Below are 19,411 nucleotides of genomic sequence, written 5' to 3' on the forward strand. Positions count from 1 at the left end.
ACCAGGGGAGGTTTAGATTGGACGTAAGGAAAAATTTCTTTACTGAAAGAGTGGTGAAACATTGGAACAGGCTGCCCAGGGAAGTGGTTGAGTCCCCATCCCTGGAGGTATTTAAAAGACATGTAGATGAGGCGCTTAGGGACATGGTTTAGTGGACATGGTGGTGTTAGGTCGACGGTTGGACTCGATGATCTTAGAGGTCTTTTCCAACCTTAATGATTCTATGATTCTATTTTCATTCAAACCTATGTAACTTTGATAAATGGTAGAAGACACAAACCCACATCTGCTGTAAAAGCAGAATTACTTTATAAGCTTTAATCAAAGTTTCAGCTAAACCTCTCCCAGTCATTAACAGTAACTATGATTTTTCTTACGCAGCTTTACTGGGGGATTTTTTTTTTACTTTTCCTTCCATTTTTTGTTTCAACCAAGTTAGTGCTTGTTTCCGCAGTCACATGTTCCATATTTATATCCTGCATTTTCCTACTTCTGTTAGTCTTTTTTCTTTGTAGCATTGTTTTTCTTTGAGCTTCATTCTGCTGCTGTCACAACAGTAACAATAGCTTCCCTGTACAGAGACAGCTACAAAATTCCCCTCAGCATGACCACTGCTTAAGATTTCAGCCTGTAACTTCCCCCTAATTAACATCACACAGCATCCCCATTAGGAGCACAGCGCAGGAATCTTATTTTCTCTCACTGCTTTACACAAGGAGCCATGAGAAATGTTAAACAATGTACTTACAGTAGTTTTAATTTATAAATAACTAGACTTCTGCCTGAATTTGCCTTGCATTGATGGAAAATTAGAAAATAAGGAATAAGTAAAGGTCAAAACCTGCCTGGTTTCTCCATGATGAAAGACTTTGGAAAGAAACGCCCTCCAACAGACCTCTGGCTCATGATACCATACATGCATTTTTTTATTAGGGCAACACTACTCCTCAGATAACTGAAATTAGAAGTTGATCTCATCTTCAGTGGTATTTATCCTTGTTCTAATTGTCCTGGTCTAAATTATAGGGCTGGAGCCCTCAGCCAGCCAACAGAGATAAAGAAAAATCTGCTTAACACAGTGTCCTTACTCTTTTTCTGTCTCAAACTTATCAGATAACTTCAAGAGCTTATACAAGCATTTCTCCCCCCCCATGTAGTTAAGATCAGCCATGGCTGCATTACAGAACCCAGCATGTCCAAGATAGATTAGATGCTGCGAAGAGGAAAGCAACAGCTTCCTCAGGTCCTGCTAGTGAAGTCCACAGCTGTAGCGTTACTATCAAAAATACAGGTCTGGCACAACATCGCTGAGGCTACCTTCTGAAAGTTACATTCGTAATACAGCCTTCCGTCCTTTTCTGGCCCTAATATCTGTTTCTGACAAAATTAAAACAAACAACAGAAAAGCCTAACTAAATACAGATTTTTCCCCTTCCGATCTTACACATCATGTATGTCTGACTTCTACATGATATAAAACATACAAGACTGCATTTCTACTAATAGCTCCTACGGATCTGAATTAAGTTCCACTACCCAGGAGACAGGATTACATTTACCAAAAAAACCCACAAACAAACAAACAACCTATAACCTGAGTTTGACCCCACCTAACCAAGAGTTTACAAAAGTCGAGAAAAAACTCTCTCATTAGCCTAATACTCTTTGGATCTAGTCCCAGCCTAGATGAGTACTTAGAAATACAATGGATGCATATAGTCCCATCAAAATCAGTGAGACACCGCATACTTAAGAAAATATGTATTAATTAATAACTTTAAGCTCTTGTCTAGAAAAGCTCTTTGTTCTACTAATACTAAAGTATTTTAACTGGCTTCAACCACAGTGCTGTAGTCACAGCTAAAAGGAAAACTTCTCCAATGACAGTGTGAAAAGTATTTTCATGCAAGCGTGCCTTTATAATTTAAAAAAAAATCAAGTGGAAAAATCTCTGGTCTTGCTCCTAATGAATACTTATTTATACTGAGCTCACACAACAAACTATGAAGGAAAACACATTATACTGTATTTGACAGTTATAACACTATAAACTTTCATCTAGACCAAGCTCACATTAAAAAACCTTTTAAGTGTCACTAAAAAGGCGCAAGAAACCCGTATCTACTATTTTCTTATTAAGTCAGTACTATATCAACTAAAAACCCAGATAACAATAAACATATTTGAAACACAGGCTGTTACGCCTTGAACTCGGCATTACAAATATTGAAAGCTGTGCTTGTAACCCTCTGCACACCTTGTTATCGTGGCACAGCTGTGGGGACAGACAGCTCACAGATAAAATGTATAATGAATAAATGTGTCAGATCATTCAATAATTATTACTCAAACAAAGCAGTACAGAAGAACTGCTGAAATTCCTTCATAAATTGGCCACCCATGGTTTTCCCTCCTTTGTGAAGAGCCCCCTTTAAAATGCACAACCTTGGGATGGAAATCCACAGTACTTTAAACGTTTCTAACTTCAGAGTGTCAATCACACGCAACGTGGATTTTTTTTGCCCAGTCCACCCCCAAAACGGGCTCATTGTACAGACAGACATACAGCATATGGACAGCTGCAGGAACATAGGCAGGAGCGAGGGATAAGGGAGCTGCAGCTTCTGCGACTGCGGCTGCAATGGCCACAAAGCCATTGCACCTCCCATGCAGGACCACGCTGTGGACTCTGTGAGAGCTGATGTTCTGGTACCTCCCTGGCTCATCCCACTTCGGGAATTAGGCCAAGATAGTCAGCACAGTTTTAAAAGGTCCCTCAAAAGCTGCAAAGGTCTCGTCTCTTTAGTTCGCTACCAACTTCAGCTGAGTCTGAATCAGTGGTGTGATGGTAAATTGTTTATTATTTCTCTACCAAGGCTCATTTTTAGTACCTTCTACCAGAAGAGGCCCATGCAGAGAAGGCACATCCAGCAATTTCTGCAAAGGAGCTCGACACAGGCAGGCTCAGATAAAGCAGCTGTCACTAGGGACCACGAGGGGCTGACAAGGAAGGATAAAGGAGCAGAGCAGAAAGCATGACAGGTATCTCCGAGCACGCTAGATAAGAGTCATTCCCAAGCCACACAAGTTAGAGTCCATGGGGAAGGAAAAACAAACAAAAGCTAGTCCCAAACTACACACAGCTTCTAAGACACCTGTATTTTTGCTCCCTTCCCATTGCCTTCATCAAGAAATGCTTTTTTTCGCTTCATGCTGCGGGTATATGAAAAATTACATCTACCTTCATCTTAGGTGCTGCCTGGAGGGAAGAAGCGAGACTTACACATTTCCCTCATCTTCCAGAGTGACTTCTCACACCCACCTTAAAACATGCTCTTAAGTACTCATTTGTATAGTAAATCTAAGAGGAGCCAAAGCAGAGGCAGAATTGCATTCTTTTAACAAGAACTCCCACACCAGAGGCTTTGTTTTTGAAGCACCAAAGTTTCTTCCTACTGAGAACATAACCATATAATATGAATTCTCAAGCTATTCACTATAGCGTGGCACAGAAATAAGAAGTGCAATGTAATTACAAAAAAAACCCATGTATAATCATTAAATGTGAGTGCATACCTTCCCTGATAGCGGTAAATGGGGTTCCTTCCTCTTCTTGTAATCTAATCACTTTTAATGCCACCAGCTTTCCATTTACCCTGAAAAGGAAAGAGGGGAGGGGAAGGAGAAATAAAAAACAAAATTAAAGCAGAAACAGTATTTCTCATAATAGAACTTGTTTCCCATCATGTACTTATTCAATTTCTTCCTGTCAATGCCAGTGATTCATTTATAGCACTGTAAGAAACACTTCATAGCTTCCATAATGTCAACTTTATACTTTCACACCCAGATGCAATCCAAGAAATGATCTCAGTTTTCTGTGAGTCAGTCTGTTTCCTTTCTATCACAGCACTAAACTAAAGCTTTGTTAAGAAGTATCACATTGTAAAATATGGTTTTAAAGTATCTGTCCTTTATTTGATCAAATTGTTCAAAGAAAAAAGCATATGATTTTCCTCCATTACCCCACTTGCACTATATCCATATTTATACTGATTGTCTCCTTCTGCGTCACACCCATAATTATTGCCCTCAAAAAGCTATGGAACTCTGAGATGGGAAATATTTTTTAGGTCATTCTGGCCATTTCCTGTTAGGGCAGGATTGTTCCTAAGGTACATTCTTGACTACATGGCCCAGGCTAGTGTTAGGTTATAATGACTCTCATTTATAAGATTAAAAAAAATTTGTGCTCCAAGAGACGAAACTTCACAACAGGTCACTCTAGTTTCAAATCTATTTGGCTAGTTTCACTTCTAGCATTCAAATTTCACCACGCATGAATCACATTCAAGGCCTTGCAAAAAAATCCAGTTGGCTCAGTTTATCCAAATTAAATCTCACAAAAACTGAATGAAAGATAAAAACTGGTATCGATTACCCTCCTCAAGAACAAACTCATACTCTAACAAACTCACTCTGAAACTTTATCAGACCCCCCAGGTATGACAAGCAATGGTGAGGATAGATTACCGAAAAGGCATAACACAGTTGCCAAAATAATAATAATAATAATAATAATAATAATGCAATTTCTTTCTGTAAAAGCAAAATTAGCCTTTACAGCCACAAAGCCCAAGGAAGCACTGGAGCTTTCACACTCCTGTAGTCATGGACGCAATTCCCTATTGTACCAGGCCGTAGAAGATATATTAATTTTTCTAAGCAAGATGATACAGACACCTACCAAGTCTGAATTCATCTTCTCCCTCAGGCTTTTAATTTTTGTAGTTAGATGACTTCAGTGACAGGATGGCTACCGTATTGTTTCTTCTAATTATTTTTTTTACAATTGCCAGAATCTCATTAGCCCTATACACGGCATTGCATAATGACTCTGAGCAACTTAAGAAACCCTGGTTATCAAAAGATGGTTTACTCATCACCTTCCAACATTCATAATACTTCAGACTGGCACCAGTTCAAGTCTCAGGCCGCTAGTCACTGCTGAAAGATAATTATCAGCTTAACCCTACTGTATTCTTTTTACAATTGCCAGAATCTCATTAGCCCTATACACGGCATTGCATAATGACTCTGAGCAACTTAAGAAACCCTGGTTATCAAAAGATGGTTTACTCATCACCTTCCAACATTCATAATACTTCAGACTGGCACCAGTTCAAGTCTCAGGCCGCTAGTCACTGCTGAAAGATAATTATCAGCTTAACCCTACTGGATTATCTGGATTTCTCCTTATAATTGCCTTACATATATTTTTGTTTAGATTTAAACAGGACTTCTGGCATCAGAAGAAGATAAGCCTTGCCCCAAGTAACTTCATGTGTCATGCACAGACAGGAGAATAAACCGTAATAAAAGCAGAAGTAGAAAGACTGATGACAGACATGCGGTTCATATACCTGTGTAGTTTTCAATTCCTCTGTCAACACACCACCCTACCTATCACATACATATAAATAAGTTAGACACCTGGATAACTTGATTATTTTATGATAGATGAAATAACTGTGCAGGAGAAATTTAAATAAGAAAAGCAAGATCATTTTGCAGATCAAGAACAGGACAGATGCTGTGTTCAGAGAAGGCAATGCAGAATACAACGGAAAAAAGCAGATCAAGGAGGTACTAAGGAAATAGGGATGTGGAGTCTCTTGCCAGAGAGACAGGCAAATAGCACGCAGCATTGTGTAGATTATGTTCTTTTTAATCCGAAGTTCTACATTTCATTGATTCATTAAGAGTAATAAATAACACAAACAGCAATAGTATGGAACTCATTTCGAAGAATTCACAATTAAACACAGTAGGTGGGCTATGCTATTTAGTTATCACTGCCACTTTGTCATTGGTACCTACCATCATCTTGATAGACATCATGGCAAATCTTAATACTATCGAAATGATCGAACTAATCTCAAGTAGTGTTCCTCTGGGATTTCATTCTCCCCTTTAGTATTATTTATCTCCAATACATCAATCTATAACTTCCAGAATAAAACAGCCTCCTTATTCTCATTTACTACCCAGTCGTTAAAACCTTTTTTTCCAGCTCATTTTCTATAAACAGGAGTGTATAAATCTGGCAATGTGAGAAATGATGACGTATCATCAATTAAAAGATAGGTGTGTATATTCACATCCTTTAACTATTCTCCCACTGATGCAACCTCAGGATGCAGTTAGATGATGCTGCAGAGATGAGCTGAGGGCTACCTTAGGGTATAGCCTTGTTCCTGCTAAATCCCTGCCACACACTCCTGCCACTGTCTCATATTTGCTCTCATTCCTGCTAGACCCTACAGTGAGACTGCTTAGGGAGCTTAAACAGGAGAAGACTGGCCTTTCTAGAAGAACTAAATCATATTTTAAGAAATGATAAAGGCATTTTTCACATTTTAAAAGAAAAAAACACTAGAAAATATATCAGAAGAACTGGGACCACCTCTTGAGAAGCAACAAGCCATGGGTTCAAGCCAGCTATGTCATGAAATTATGCCCTGAATCTTGTGATGACATGCCAAAATAATGTGGCAATTTCCTTAGAAGCAACACTGAAAAGAGAAACCTGGAGAAAATTACCTCTACAACCTATCAGAACTTGTCTTTGCAGTCTTCAGTTGTGGTCAGATAAGGTTAGCAGAATTCCTGCCAGATATTGCTTCATGTTTGTCTTCCACAACTTTCAAAGCATGCTCAGTATTTTCCTTATTTTCAAATACAAGTAGAAAAACTGACAGGTGGACAGCCTTTTAGGCAGTGAAAAGGCAACGCTGCTGCCCCTTTTAACATCCAGGATTCATTAAACCAGCTCTCTTGCTCACTGTCCAAAGTAAACAGTTTCACAGCTTCTCAAAACAATACACTTAACTGGGTCAAGGATTTCACTTATCATCTTATGTCCATCCTGTCAACTGCCTCATTAGTTTCTATTAAGGACAATATTGATTATAAAATTGCTGTTTTCTAACTTACAAGCCGTCCTCCTTCCTAAACTAATGCGCTCTCTCTTTCTCTCTCTCTCATCCAAAAATCTTCAGAGAAAGGACAAAAGTCCTGAAGCCTCTCTAATTATCACACAAAGCTACTTTACTCTAGGCAAATCACCAGCAGCTGATGGACAGTTTTCCAATTTATGGAAATTCAGCATATTGAGGTTACATAATCTCTTCTAATAAATTTCTGATTTTATATGCAATGAAGGCAAAAGAAAAATGAGTCCAAATTGTTTTATGTGGCATATAGTAAAAGTCTGCATATTGTAAAAAACACAAATGAGCCAAATATTACAAAAAATGCTAATATGTCATTCTGCCTTTTCTAAACCAGCACATATCAGCATTACCAAAATAAATACACTTATAAAAATGACCATTTATGAGAAAGTAGAGAAGATTAGAAATGATTTAATGCTTTAATGCATCATTAAGAACACAGAATACTGATGAATATAAAGTAACTAACTGATGACTTATTGGTTTTGCTGGGGATGTTGACGACGCCACATAGAGAACAAAAGAGTACAATAACACTATTTTCTCAAGTTCTTCAGTTATATTTAGATGCAATAAATGTTCTAAATATAATAAATTTAAGAGTCAGTTAACAAAATCTGCCACTCTGATTTCAATCTGTTTATTTAATAGAGTTTTACCACTGGCTGGAGTTGAGGCTGAGTTTATAACTTGAGCAAGTGCTAAGCTTGGGAACATTTCTGCAAAGAAAAATCAGTAGATGGTATTGGGACGATGCTCTTATTTGTGACACACATTTCAAGAAACTAATTTTTATGAAGAAAAGTAACTCTCAATTGTTAAATATTCATTTACACGAAAAGCTCAAAGTTTGATGATCAAACCCTGACAATATCTAATTAGATCTACTCTGTAGTGATATTAATGTCACAAACAGACGTCTAAAACCCCAAACAGACCATGGTGGCCTAATGAAACCAGGCTCTGCCAGAATTTTCCTTTGAAGAAACCTGACAGAGGCAAATTCACTGTAGGTTTAGTCACCTCTGATTATTCTACCAATGAGTAACTAATTCCACATTGAGGGAAACACTTCTTTTAATCATTATCATAAAAGACAGTTCAGTGTAAACATGGTTTATATTATATTTCTGTTACTGAAAAGGACTTACATTTGTAGTTTACAAAAAACACTTACAGTCCCACTAAAGCCCTATGGTGCAAATATTCAAGGGACTAACATGGCCCCTCAATTTCTCTTTTTGACTCCCACCATCTTTTAACCTCCATCCTAAACAAAAGTTACCTTGTTTTAGAAGAAGCCAGTGGATTAAAGATACTTCATAATGCTGACATTTATTAGGGCTGAAAAATAGAAGATCAAAGAGTTCCGAGAGAGATGAAGGACTTAAATTATTAATTAGTGTTGTTACTGGAACTCAGGGATCCTGTTCTTCACAGGACTCAATGCAGTCTCATACAAACAATATGGCAGCCCTCACTTGAACAGGAGCAGGTGAGCAGCATCAGAGCATTTACCTCCAGGTCCCTCGTCCCTACCTCCCAGCCTACATCATTCAGTTCAAACTAATCAGCTCCTCATCTAAGCACAGGGGCTGCACTTGACTCACGCCTGCTGGAAGCAAATCACTTGGGACTGGCAGCAGCGAGAGCCATGCACAGCACCGGTCCTCCTCCATATACCTCGCATCTCTTTAGGTCCCACTGATTTTCTTATAAAGAACTGATTTTCATATAAAGAGAATTCGAAGACAACCATAGTGGTATCGCTTATAAGTAAAGTGGCCTCTTACAACTCTGCACACCGACAGTCACAGGGGATCTTCTGAGAGATGCCATTCCACAGCTAGCTGGAAAATACATTGGTGCGTAATGGCATTTAGATGGCAAATTACTTCAGCGTTTGCTCTACCATTCCAATCATGCATATATGTGTCAGTCCCAATAAATTACTATCCAATAACTTTTAGCACTTATATCCAGTATAACTATGTTCTATCCTAGTTTTTCTACCACATTTTCCTGTGCAATCCTGGGTATGTAATATACTAGATTTTCTTTCCTCAGTTTTGTCCCTTGCCACAAGAGATAATAATGCTGTCACCTCTGTAAACTGCTTTGCAGGTTGAAGCACAGCATATATAGTGTAATGTTCTCTTTATATATACAACTATAGAGGAAAAATCTTCCAGTATTTCTTTTAAACACTGAGAAGGTCACTCAGTAAGTGATCAATATAGTCAATGATTCATCTTCTAGTTAGAATCTTAGCAACTTATTTTGGTACTTACACTAATAATTTTTTCCATTTGGCATTTTAGTTCAACATCTAGTTATCATTAGTTTTGCATCTAGTTCAACTTGAAGCTATTGTTTTTATTAAAGATTTACAATGCTAGAGATTTTTTAAAAGCATCTATGTACATATTTTATAAACCCATCTCATGACTTTAAAATGTATAGTAAAAAGCAGCCTACAAAAATCAGTTAAGCACATCAGTTAAAAAAAATGGGGGGGGGGGGGGGGGAGGAGAAAAAAAATGGGAAGCTCTAGTAGGTAACCATAAAGTGCCTTTTCATAATCCATGAATATATATTCCCTTTCCAGCCATCTGGTATCCTCAGATGAAAAGAGTTTCATTTGTAGATGAATACTGATTTCACACAGTTTGCAAGAAAGAAAAGAAAAGGTTCAGAAAGTTTAGGTCACTAAGGCAACATGAACCAGAGCAATTTTGAAATATTCAGTCTAAATAAATTGGCCAAAACATGAGGAAAATATTATCTGTGAACTGGACTGTTGCACATGAAACATATCAGCATGTGAACACACCACCACACATGGGCATGGAGTAAAGCTAGGAGAATGACTAAAAAGCTACAGCATGACAGACAAAACCATGGCAAGTTCTTCAGGTCATCCGAAGCCTACAGCACTGCAATAGATTGCACATAAAACAAAAGAAAAGACAATGAAAGCATCATGGAGGTTTCATGACAAGTAAAAGAAATTCTGCAACTTAAAAAAAAAGTCAGAAGAGCATTTAGCCCTGTTAGTCATCCTCAGTGAAGGTTTCAGCATTATAAATATAAAAATCCAAATACTTAAGTCATCCTTTTTCTTGTGAGCAGCCATCCACAAACATAGATATGAAATATGATGGTCAGCTATATATTCATAATGCATACTACAATACATCATGCCAACAACAAATACAGGTAGTTCCCGATGATCATTCAAATATTCCCTGCTGCTCCAAGAATAACACCGCATGGAAACCGCAGCTGGTGCAGAGCATGGTGCCTGCCCTCCTGAGCATGATTTCTCTCTAAGATCCGCTCTTTATACCATGAACTCCCTATTGATTTTCAGGTGAATAGTAAAAGGTATTGCCTTTGATGGAGGCAAAATGTAAAATGCCCTGGCTACCTGAAAAAATACCTTTCATCTTTGGGTACACGTTAGAATCACCTTAAACACACAAAATTCAGATTTCAAGCAGAAATGGGAGAAGTACCTCGACTGAAGGACTGCCCTACACCTCTGCAGCCTTTGAGCTCTCATTGACAGCATCAGCTTCTTCTGTGCTCTGCTCAATACTCTACCAATTTCTCATACTAATAGTTAAAAGGGATAGGGACCAGAATTTATTAGGACAAGCATTTTATTAGGGATAAATTGAAATGGTGTAATTTTGTGGTAGGGAAATTAAGCAAAAATGTGTTGATTGAGCTCTCTGTTACAAATTCTACACATTTTTGCAATACTTTGAGCACGTGAAACTTAGTACAGGTGCCAAAAAAAAGTAAAGGTACACTAAAAATCACATGGACGAGCAAGAAGGAGATCGAGATCATAGCGGTGCAGAAGCAATGGAGATACCATTGGCTTGCCTCTCAAAACACAGACACATGCTGTGCAAGCAGCAGTCACAGATCACATCGCTTTAACCAAGGTAATCTTTTTTAATTCTTTGCCTTGAAGGGCAATTGGACACAGTGGGAGGAGAGGACAGAAACCATGCCAACTCATAATATTGCCAAAAGCACAGGTTTTCCCCTTAAGTACAATATGCAGAGTTCCCAGTGCAGAGATGCAAGGCCTCCACACTGCTTTGTACGGGGCTCTGGTTGGCAGCAGCTCCTCTGTGCTGTCACCAGCTTCGTCTCCAGACTCTCATAACTCACACCAACGTTTATGTGCCAGAGATCAAGCCAGATCGCATTGCTGTACGTTCCAGTAAATTTATAATCAAGAAGGGAAGAAGGTCAATGGCAGCAGGAAGATATACGTGTCGATACAGACAGACAGCACTTCTTCAGCTCAACCGCAAAATAAAATGATAGAAGACTTCAAAAGGCACCTACTGCCTTGCGCCTATCGCATGGCAAACGTTCACAGCGTTAGTCAATGGAACTTGCATCATTTTTTACAGCATTATCAGTAAACTACTAGGCCTAATTCTCCAAAATTTTAAATTTAAAAAAAAAAAAGCAGAAATCCCTTCAAAGTGATCTGAATTTCATGCAGTAAGCAGCCTCTTGGGATTTTATACAATAAAGTAACGTGAGAATCTAACCTGAACAAAAGTAGAAAATGAACATGCCAAGATGAGTTTCATTACGCACACCTGATGTGCAACACATGAAATCAAATAAATTTGCCTATTGATGCAACCATCAGCCAGAAACAAATGGCTGCTTGGCTATTTCTCCAACAAACAAAAAAGCCCAGCCTAAGAGAATATTGCTTCACTTTCCTCAATAACACAGTCCCATTCACTCTTCCTCACTCCAGGGAATCATTTTTATCTGACTACAAAAAGAGAAATCCATCATCCAGTAAGAGGAATTAGCCCACTTCATTTCACTTTCCTGGGATACTGCCACAAATACTTAAATAGACAGAGAAGTAACAGGTTTGATAGGAAGGCAAGGGCTTGGTACCGCTGACCCTGCTCCAAGTTGTAAAAAGCCAGGCTTGCCCTGAAAGCAAGTTACTGCACACATTATTTTAAATTTTAGGAAAGGAATGGCTGATTTTGTGTCTTTGGAGGCAGGTATGTATCTTTTAGTCTTTTCAAATAGTAAGCTAGGACCATCAATTTTTTATTCCATCATTATGATCAGCAGGGGAAATAATTTAAAAGGATGAAATATATCTCAGGTAATGCATTTTAAAAAAGAAAAAAACAAACCCCACTACTTGTCACATGCAGCTGGTGATAAATATTAAGCGCAATAATTCTGAGTACAAAGCGTCATTCAAACCAGCTCAATCTGATGTTAAATTCTCCATCTTCCACTACAGTTAAGGACATATCTCAGAAACATTTTGGCAAAATGAGAAAGCCAAGCATTAGAATTGGTTGAGAATCAGGGATTCTCAAACATTTTGACCAAAACACACTTGTTGTGCAAGTATTACCAGCTTTTCCAAATACAGATCATATCTGTGTTCTGCGGTGTCCACGAAGGGCTTAATCCTTCAGCAGTCAAAACTGGGCACATGCCAAAACAAACAGCCCTCTTTTGACCCGTTTTGCTCATTTTTCTTCCCACTGAGCCTGTAGCCAGGGGAACACAGTGATGCGTATCACAGTCTCACCCTACGTACCTACATCAGGTGCTAGAAAAAAATTTTTGTATCTATTCCTGTATCATTTTAGATAAAGCTATAAACAGTCAGAGCCAATCTGCCAGAAAAGCAGCAGCAAAGTTAGGCTCTCATGGAATGGCCGGAGCCAACATTGGTCCATCTATTCGCCCCCCCGCCCATCTGTCTTCCCCAATACTACGTGGTAGCAGTGATGCTCTCTCTTCTTTGGGTATATCATCCAGGCCAGAGACTACTCAAGTTTCTCACGGGGACAGAAGAGGTAACAGGGCCACATTACCTCAACCAACAACTCCTTTAGAAATAGCAGATAGCCCCTGTAGCTATCTGTTCTTAAGGAATAACCTCTTCCTGCTGTGAAGTAGTTCAACTGTTTCTTTAGCTCAAGAAACAGAAGTCTGGACTGGAGGTGCTGAATCTGGACAGTGCTGTGTAATATGGGAATTATTAAACTCTCAGCGGGGAAAAAAAAGTAAGCCAAACAAAATTAAGCAGGTGAAGGAATATTACTGTAACATTAGGAATATTCTCTGCATATGCATTATAGAATCATAGAATCATAGAATAGTTTAGGTTGGAAGGGACCTCTAAAGGTCATCTAGTCCACCCCCCCTGCCGTGGGCAGGGACATCTTCAACTAGATCAGGTTGCTCAGAGCCCCGTCTAGTTACACACACTTTTTTCAAAATACATTTTAAAGACGTTGCAAAAGATGTTACGAAGCAGCAGAATAAAGTTATATATAATTGTTATAATTCACACTACTTATTCAGAGCTTGCTATTTATAATGGAGAATGCAGAGAGCCCAGTAATTTCAATTTATTATTCGACTACCATTAAAATCATTGAAGTATTTCTTACAGATCTGCAGTCATCTCTACTAAAACAAATGAATATTTCCAACCAATCTATGTTTTGTAACACGTTCACAAATCACTTCTGAATGAAATAGTTTCAGGGAAGCGCTTTGCTTTAACTTTCAGTCTATTCCACTGATTGACGGGACATCTAGCAACCCTGTTGCCTTAATACAATCTTATTGAAAGCCAAGGCATATGGGATAACTATCACCAGATACGTGCTGTGATTTTTAAAGGGTTTTAGTAATAAGGCACAAGCTGAAATCTATATGGTTTTCTCATATTACGTAGACCCCAATAAAAAGCTTACATATGTATAATGTCTGGAACTTATGCTGATGCGTAACTGAACCATTAACAATACAACGTAACTGCATTTTCTTGAAGAAAGCTGCCAGTGAAAGACGATACATGGACTGGCATGGCAGATGTGTAAATACTTCTTTTACATTTAGAACATGTTTTTATTCATATCAGCTGTCATTATGCTCATCAATCTCAAGCTACTGAGAGATGAGGACACCCCTCATTCTGATTTATTACAAATATTCAGTGAAAAAATAATTTTCAGTACCTACCTAACTTAATGACCCTGGAAAATGTTAACACGTATTTCCTTGTTTCAGCAGTCATTCTGTCCCATGACTGTCATGATATTCTCTCTGCTGAGAACAGTAAGTTGCCTCATCTCTCATTCACTAGACAAAGTTTTTAAATAAAGATATTGCACGTACCTGATCCCTCTCTCAGAACTGCTTTATTATTATTGAAAATTTGATTATGAAAACTTGATTAAATACATGAACTTGCACAAGACACTGCTCTTGAAAAGATAAATCTCAGCTGAGATTTATCTAATGCTAACTTGAAGCATTAGCTCAAGAAGTATATTTTAAGTTTGTTTACTGAGTTATTTTATACAATATAGAAGCACTTAGAGCACTGAGGATAAAAAAAGTTGCAACAAATAACCTTAAAGTGGCTGAAAACAATAAACATTTGACATGTAGACAGTAGATTATTTTGAGGTGGAGTAGTTGCAACGATTGTAAATAAACTCTTGTAAACAAAATGAACTTACAGTACTGCAAAATTACATTCATTGCCTTCATGTTATTTTATTCAAGCTTTTTAATAATGACAAACAAAAGACTAACAAACTCATTGCATATATTCAGCATTGCTCTCAGAACATCAGAGAAATCTACTTGACAGTATATTGTGCTCTTACCCCTAAAAATCAAATATCTTACATTTAATTTGGTATGGATATTGAGAAAGTAGTACAACATTAAAGTACAAACAAAACATCAGATTAACAAGACAGGATCTCATCTTGTTCTGCTGTGAAGGTAGTATGTTACCTACGCAATACGGTCTCAGCCTCTTTCACTAGAGCACATGGCAGTCAGTAGCAGTCTGCATTCATTCATGGGGATCTCTGTACAAGCGCAGCAACATCAGTTAATACCTTCTGCTTATCTGCATTTACACACAAAATTAAATGAAACAAACCACCACTTACTTGCTTTTCCCTTTGTATACTGTAGCATAAGATCCTTCCCCTAGCTTTTCCAGTTTTTCATATGAGTCTGCTTTTCCAAACTTGGGGCTTGTAGGCTAAACAGAACAAAAAAACAGGACCTTTCAGCATATATTGCACCCACAACATTAAGTGCTTTGATTCAGCCTTTAGAGAGCAAACGTCATTATCAAAACTCATAGACCTGCAGGTTTTCAGCAGCCAACAATAAAAAAAAAAAAATAATAGCAGAGCTAATGAAACAAACATCATTCAACACCCCAGATGGTGGTTGCCGATATCAACCATATACTTACATCACTGGAACTATCAAAAGGATTTTGTTCTTAATCAAAGTGATGTTTCTGTTTTATTTTTCACATATATCACTTCACACAGGGAGAAAGATCATTAACAACTAAGCCATCTTATCTTTGTAAAAGATCTAAGCAACAGTCTTAATCTGCCCTACAAAATCAGATTAAAAGAGCTGCTTAATTTTTTTTTTATTTTTTATTTTTTAGACTAAAGCCCACCCCGGTACATCAACCATTGTTCAGACAGTGGTCAAAATACTACAGGAAAGCACATTTAAAGAGAGTACCTTGTTTCTGAATTATATTTACAGTCTTCAGCTTATGGTTATAATTATACCGTAAGCAGGTATATGCAGCATAGTTGAATAAAATCCTGTAGCCTTAATATCTGCAGCCTAAGTGAAAGGTCTGAATTTGAACCAAGCTAAGTGCTGATTCTTGCTCAAAGGGCCAGATAGCTCAGCTGGCTACTTGCTATCAAGTAGCAAGTATACAGACTGGTACTTGCCCCACTTTTACACACTCCTAACAGAGAACACCACAGCGCTGCAAAAACAGAAATTCACCTGACATGAAAATGATTCATTTGGAAAGATGGGGGGGGGTGTATTACGAGGAATAGTATTGCATAAATTATGTTTCCAGATTTTTATTCTATGAAACAATGCTATTCCAAATGATGCAACATAATATCTAACTTTTACAAAAAGTAGTACTTGGAAGCATTGCAGATAAGCATTTTTGTACACAACTCTCTGATGAAGTTCTTGGAAAATGTTTGAGTTTTTTGAAGTGTATCCCATTTTCCCATATTTCCCCATTTTCCAGTTGTCTGGAAGGAAAGGGCTTTTTATTTTCCCCTCCAAGACCAGAAGGACACTGCAAAAAACCAACCTGCAGCTGCCCCCAGCATTATCTACTTATATTTCAGGCTACAGTGCTCAGATGTCCTGTACCTAAACCAACCAAAAGAGTATAGAGGAGAAATTTTGGAGTGTCATTGCTGGTGCTCTAATCAGATGCAGGGCCCGATTTGTTAGTACTCTTGTTACAACGCTACAAAGAAAAGCAGCCAAGCAAATCCAGCACGTTTAGGGTTGAATTCAACTGGGAGACTCTAAGCCATGCGCAGCTGCACACAGTGTACGCTCACATATAGGATCTTACGCCTAATTTACAAAAAGTACTCAAGTTTCATTTTTTTTAAAGGAGACAAACATCACAGTGCAGGACACATCTGTATGTAAATTCCTTTAAAACCATGGTCGAAAGTTTTAAATCAACTGAGCCTAAAAATTACTTCTATTTAAACAGACAAGAGCATCCCAGGTAAGATGACTTGGTACCTCATACCTCTCCACTATACGCATTTAACCATTAGCCAGAAAATACAAAAATTCTCTTTACTCAACAATTCTACGTTTGTCCTAAGACATAATTCTGGCACTTTGGCATGTATACCCCTTTTTTGAGACCAAGATCCCAGCTTTCTATTGAATGGTATCAGGATATACACATGTATGTTTGCAAAACCGAGCCCTTCCATCTCCCTCCAATACACAGAATGACCTATTATTTTGCTATCCAATTCCTAAATATGAACAGACTGAGGAAAATATGTCATATGGGAACCCTCAGATTTCTTTTCTGTTACGTTATTTGGACCACTTCATTATAGATAAGGCAGTAATATTCTCGGCTCCCAATCTGTGCTTCAAAAGGCATTCTGCCTGGTTAGAAACGAAATTTTTGGTTTTTTTAATCAAAGTTTTATTACAGATGTCAGTAATAGAGGTGACTAAAATATTTATTCAAGTAGCTTTTTCATGTAAGTATCCAATTATGACTAATGCAACATTACAAAACTACAGAAAAAAAGCATTTAGATGTTTAAGTGTCTCCCATATAAAGAAGAGGGATTCCCAAATTGCAGGCTGCAGTAAACACATAATGAGCAGCTTGCTTTGGAGTGGAAATGCTGCCCCAGTTAACAGGGAATGGTCCACTGTTGCTTTCCTCATAGGGTGAAGAAGAAAAAAAGGACAGAGTTTATACATGTGTTTCACACCCATTCCTATTTTCACACTGAGATTTACTTTTATACCACTGGAAACCATAATATAAAGGTCACAACAACTTGTAATGCCTTAAGATCTTGATAGGAAACAGGATGCCTTTAATCCATTACCACACAGTAAATCATCAACAGCAATTATTCCTACAACCTCAAGTTCATTTCTCCGTACTCCAGCTGCCAGAAGCACGGATTTAAGGTCATGCCTTTTGACTCACTCTCCTCCTGGAAGCTGCTGCATCCTCACTGAGAACGTGCAACATGCTAAAAGCTCGCACTGGCGGAACCAGGAGGACAGCTCACTCCTGATCTTACAAAAGAGGTGCTGGTTTCGACTGTCTTGGCCTCAGGGGCAATCCCACGCAGTGCCCCAGGGCTCAGCTCTGCAGCAGCAAGGCTGACCTGCCACCCTCCCCAAGCAGCCCGAATCATTTGTCTGGTGCCTGCTCATGCTAGGTAAGAGCAGACCAGAAACAACCAGAAAACAACCAGAAACCCAACCCATTAGGCACCGCTTGTCCCATGTGCAGTAAAAACACATGGCTGATACCCTACTCTTCCCTGGTTACAGCACCTCCGCAGTGGAGCTCAGCTCTATTCCAACTGGATCACTAGATGGGATTCCCCATCTTTTCACACTGTTAGATCTCCCTTTGTGAAAATGGACGTAATTTTTCCTTGCATTTGTAATCTTAAAAGGCTTACAATTTTTGAAGGTATCATCTGATGTAGAAAAGCACTTCAGAGGATTTTACAAAAAAAAAAAATTAAATAAATTCTGAGGCAGCAGAAGACTTTGCAAACTAATTTGCATGACTTTTCTTAATGAAACACCAAGACAGATCTCACTCAGCACATGCAATTACTTTAGAAAATGAAGGAACATATTTACCATTTCCCCAACATTTTCTCAATTTTTTTTTTTTAAATGAAGCCTCACACATTAATTCAAACTTACAGTTACAAATTGCTTATAAAGGTAAGAAGTTCAGACACTTCTTACCTTCCCTTTTAGTTCTGGATTATAAAGGAGGCGAAGACTGACTGAGATAATGCAAAAATACAAAACTTTGCAAAACTTAAGTTTTAAGCTTAAAGGGATCTAAATAAAGGGCTATGGAAGCGATCTAAATAATTTGAAGTGCCATGTGACTGCTGAAAATTATAACCATTTCAGCCTACTTTATTATTGCACTCCCCCTTTCATATAGTTATTTTTTCAGCTTCATGGCCATGAATTTTGTTATTCAGATTTCTCCACATTAGTTTATCTTTTTCAACCATTTCTGTTAAAAAAATATGCCTTGTTACAGCAAGACTATGGTACCAATTTTTTTTTAACAAATGCTAATATTAAAATCAAACATTGAAAATTCACTTTTAAGTGTAATTTCTTCTTTTAAAGTATTTTATTCTTTCCGATAAAATATATGGGAATACATACACACAGAGATTTGTGTTTATTGAGTCACAAGAGTCCCATATTCTGCCTATGATGTGGTTGATTGAAATACACATAGCAAGCGAGACATATCCAGAGCTGGATACGTCAGCGTATCCAGTCAGACGTACAGGGCTTACATCAGCCAGTGACATACCTCACAAGCAGCAGACTCGCAAGAAGTTCTCCTATATTTTAGAAAGCTGGTGCAATCCTCCAGTTTGACCCAGACAAGATTTCTCAACAGAAGAGAGTACTAATTTTAGCTGAATTTCAGCTAATTTTGGCTGAACGCACATATTTTGATAAATGTTTGTTCAAAGCTACTTTTTGAAGCTCTAACATTACAATACTTCTACCACTATTAATTTTCCTTTCTTCTTACTCCTCCTTACTGCTTTTTAACCCTCTAAAACACTGACATAGAATCATAGAATCGTTTAGGTTGGAAAAGACCTTTAAGATCATCAAGTCCAACCGTAAACCTAGCACTGCCAAATCCACCACTAAACCATGTCCCTAAGCAATACATCTACACGTCTTTTAAATACCTCCAGGGATGG

General features: G+C 38.1%; 1 protein-coding gene across 1 annotated transcript in view; it reads right to left on the bottom strand.

Annotated features, from left to right (window-relative positions):
* Positions 1-19,411, bottom strand: part of CDK14 (cyclin dependent kinase 14) — a 243,004-nt gene that overhangs the window by 216,555 nt on the left and 7,038 nt on the right. Inside the window, exons 2-3 of the mRNA XM_019471112.1 lie at positions 15,020-15,114; positions 3,577-3,656 (exon numbers count right to left, since the gene is read on the bottom strand). Of these exons, the coding sequence (XP_019326657.1) occupies positions 3,577-3,656; positions 15,020-15,114 (175 nt within the window). The remainder of the gene's footprint in view (positions 1-3,576; positions 3,657-15,019; positions 15,115-19,411) is intronic.

The sequence above is a fragment of the Aptenodytes forsteri genome, unplaced genomic scaffold (assembly GCF_000699145.1).
Source record: "Aptenodytes forsteri isolate BGI_AS27 unplaced genomic scaffold, ASM69914v1 Scaffold172, whole genome shotgun sequence".
NCBI classification, from domain to species: Eukaryota; Metazoa; Chordata; class Aves; order Sphenisciformes; family Spheniscidae; genus Aptenodytes; species Aptenodytes forsteri.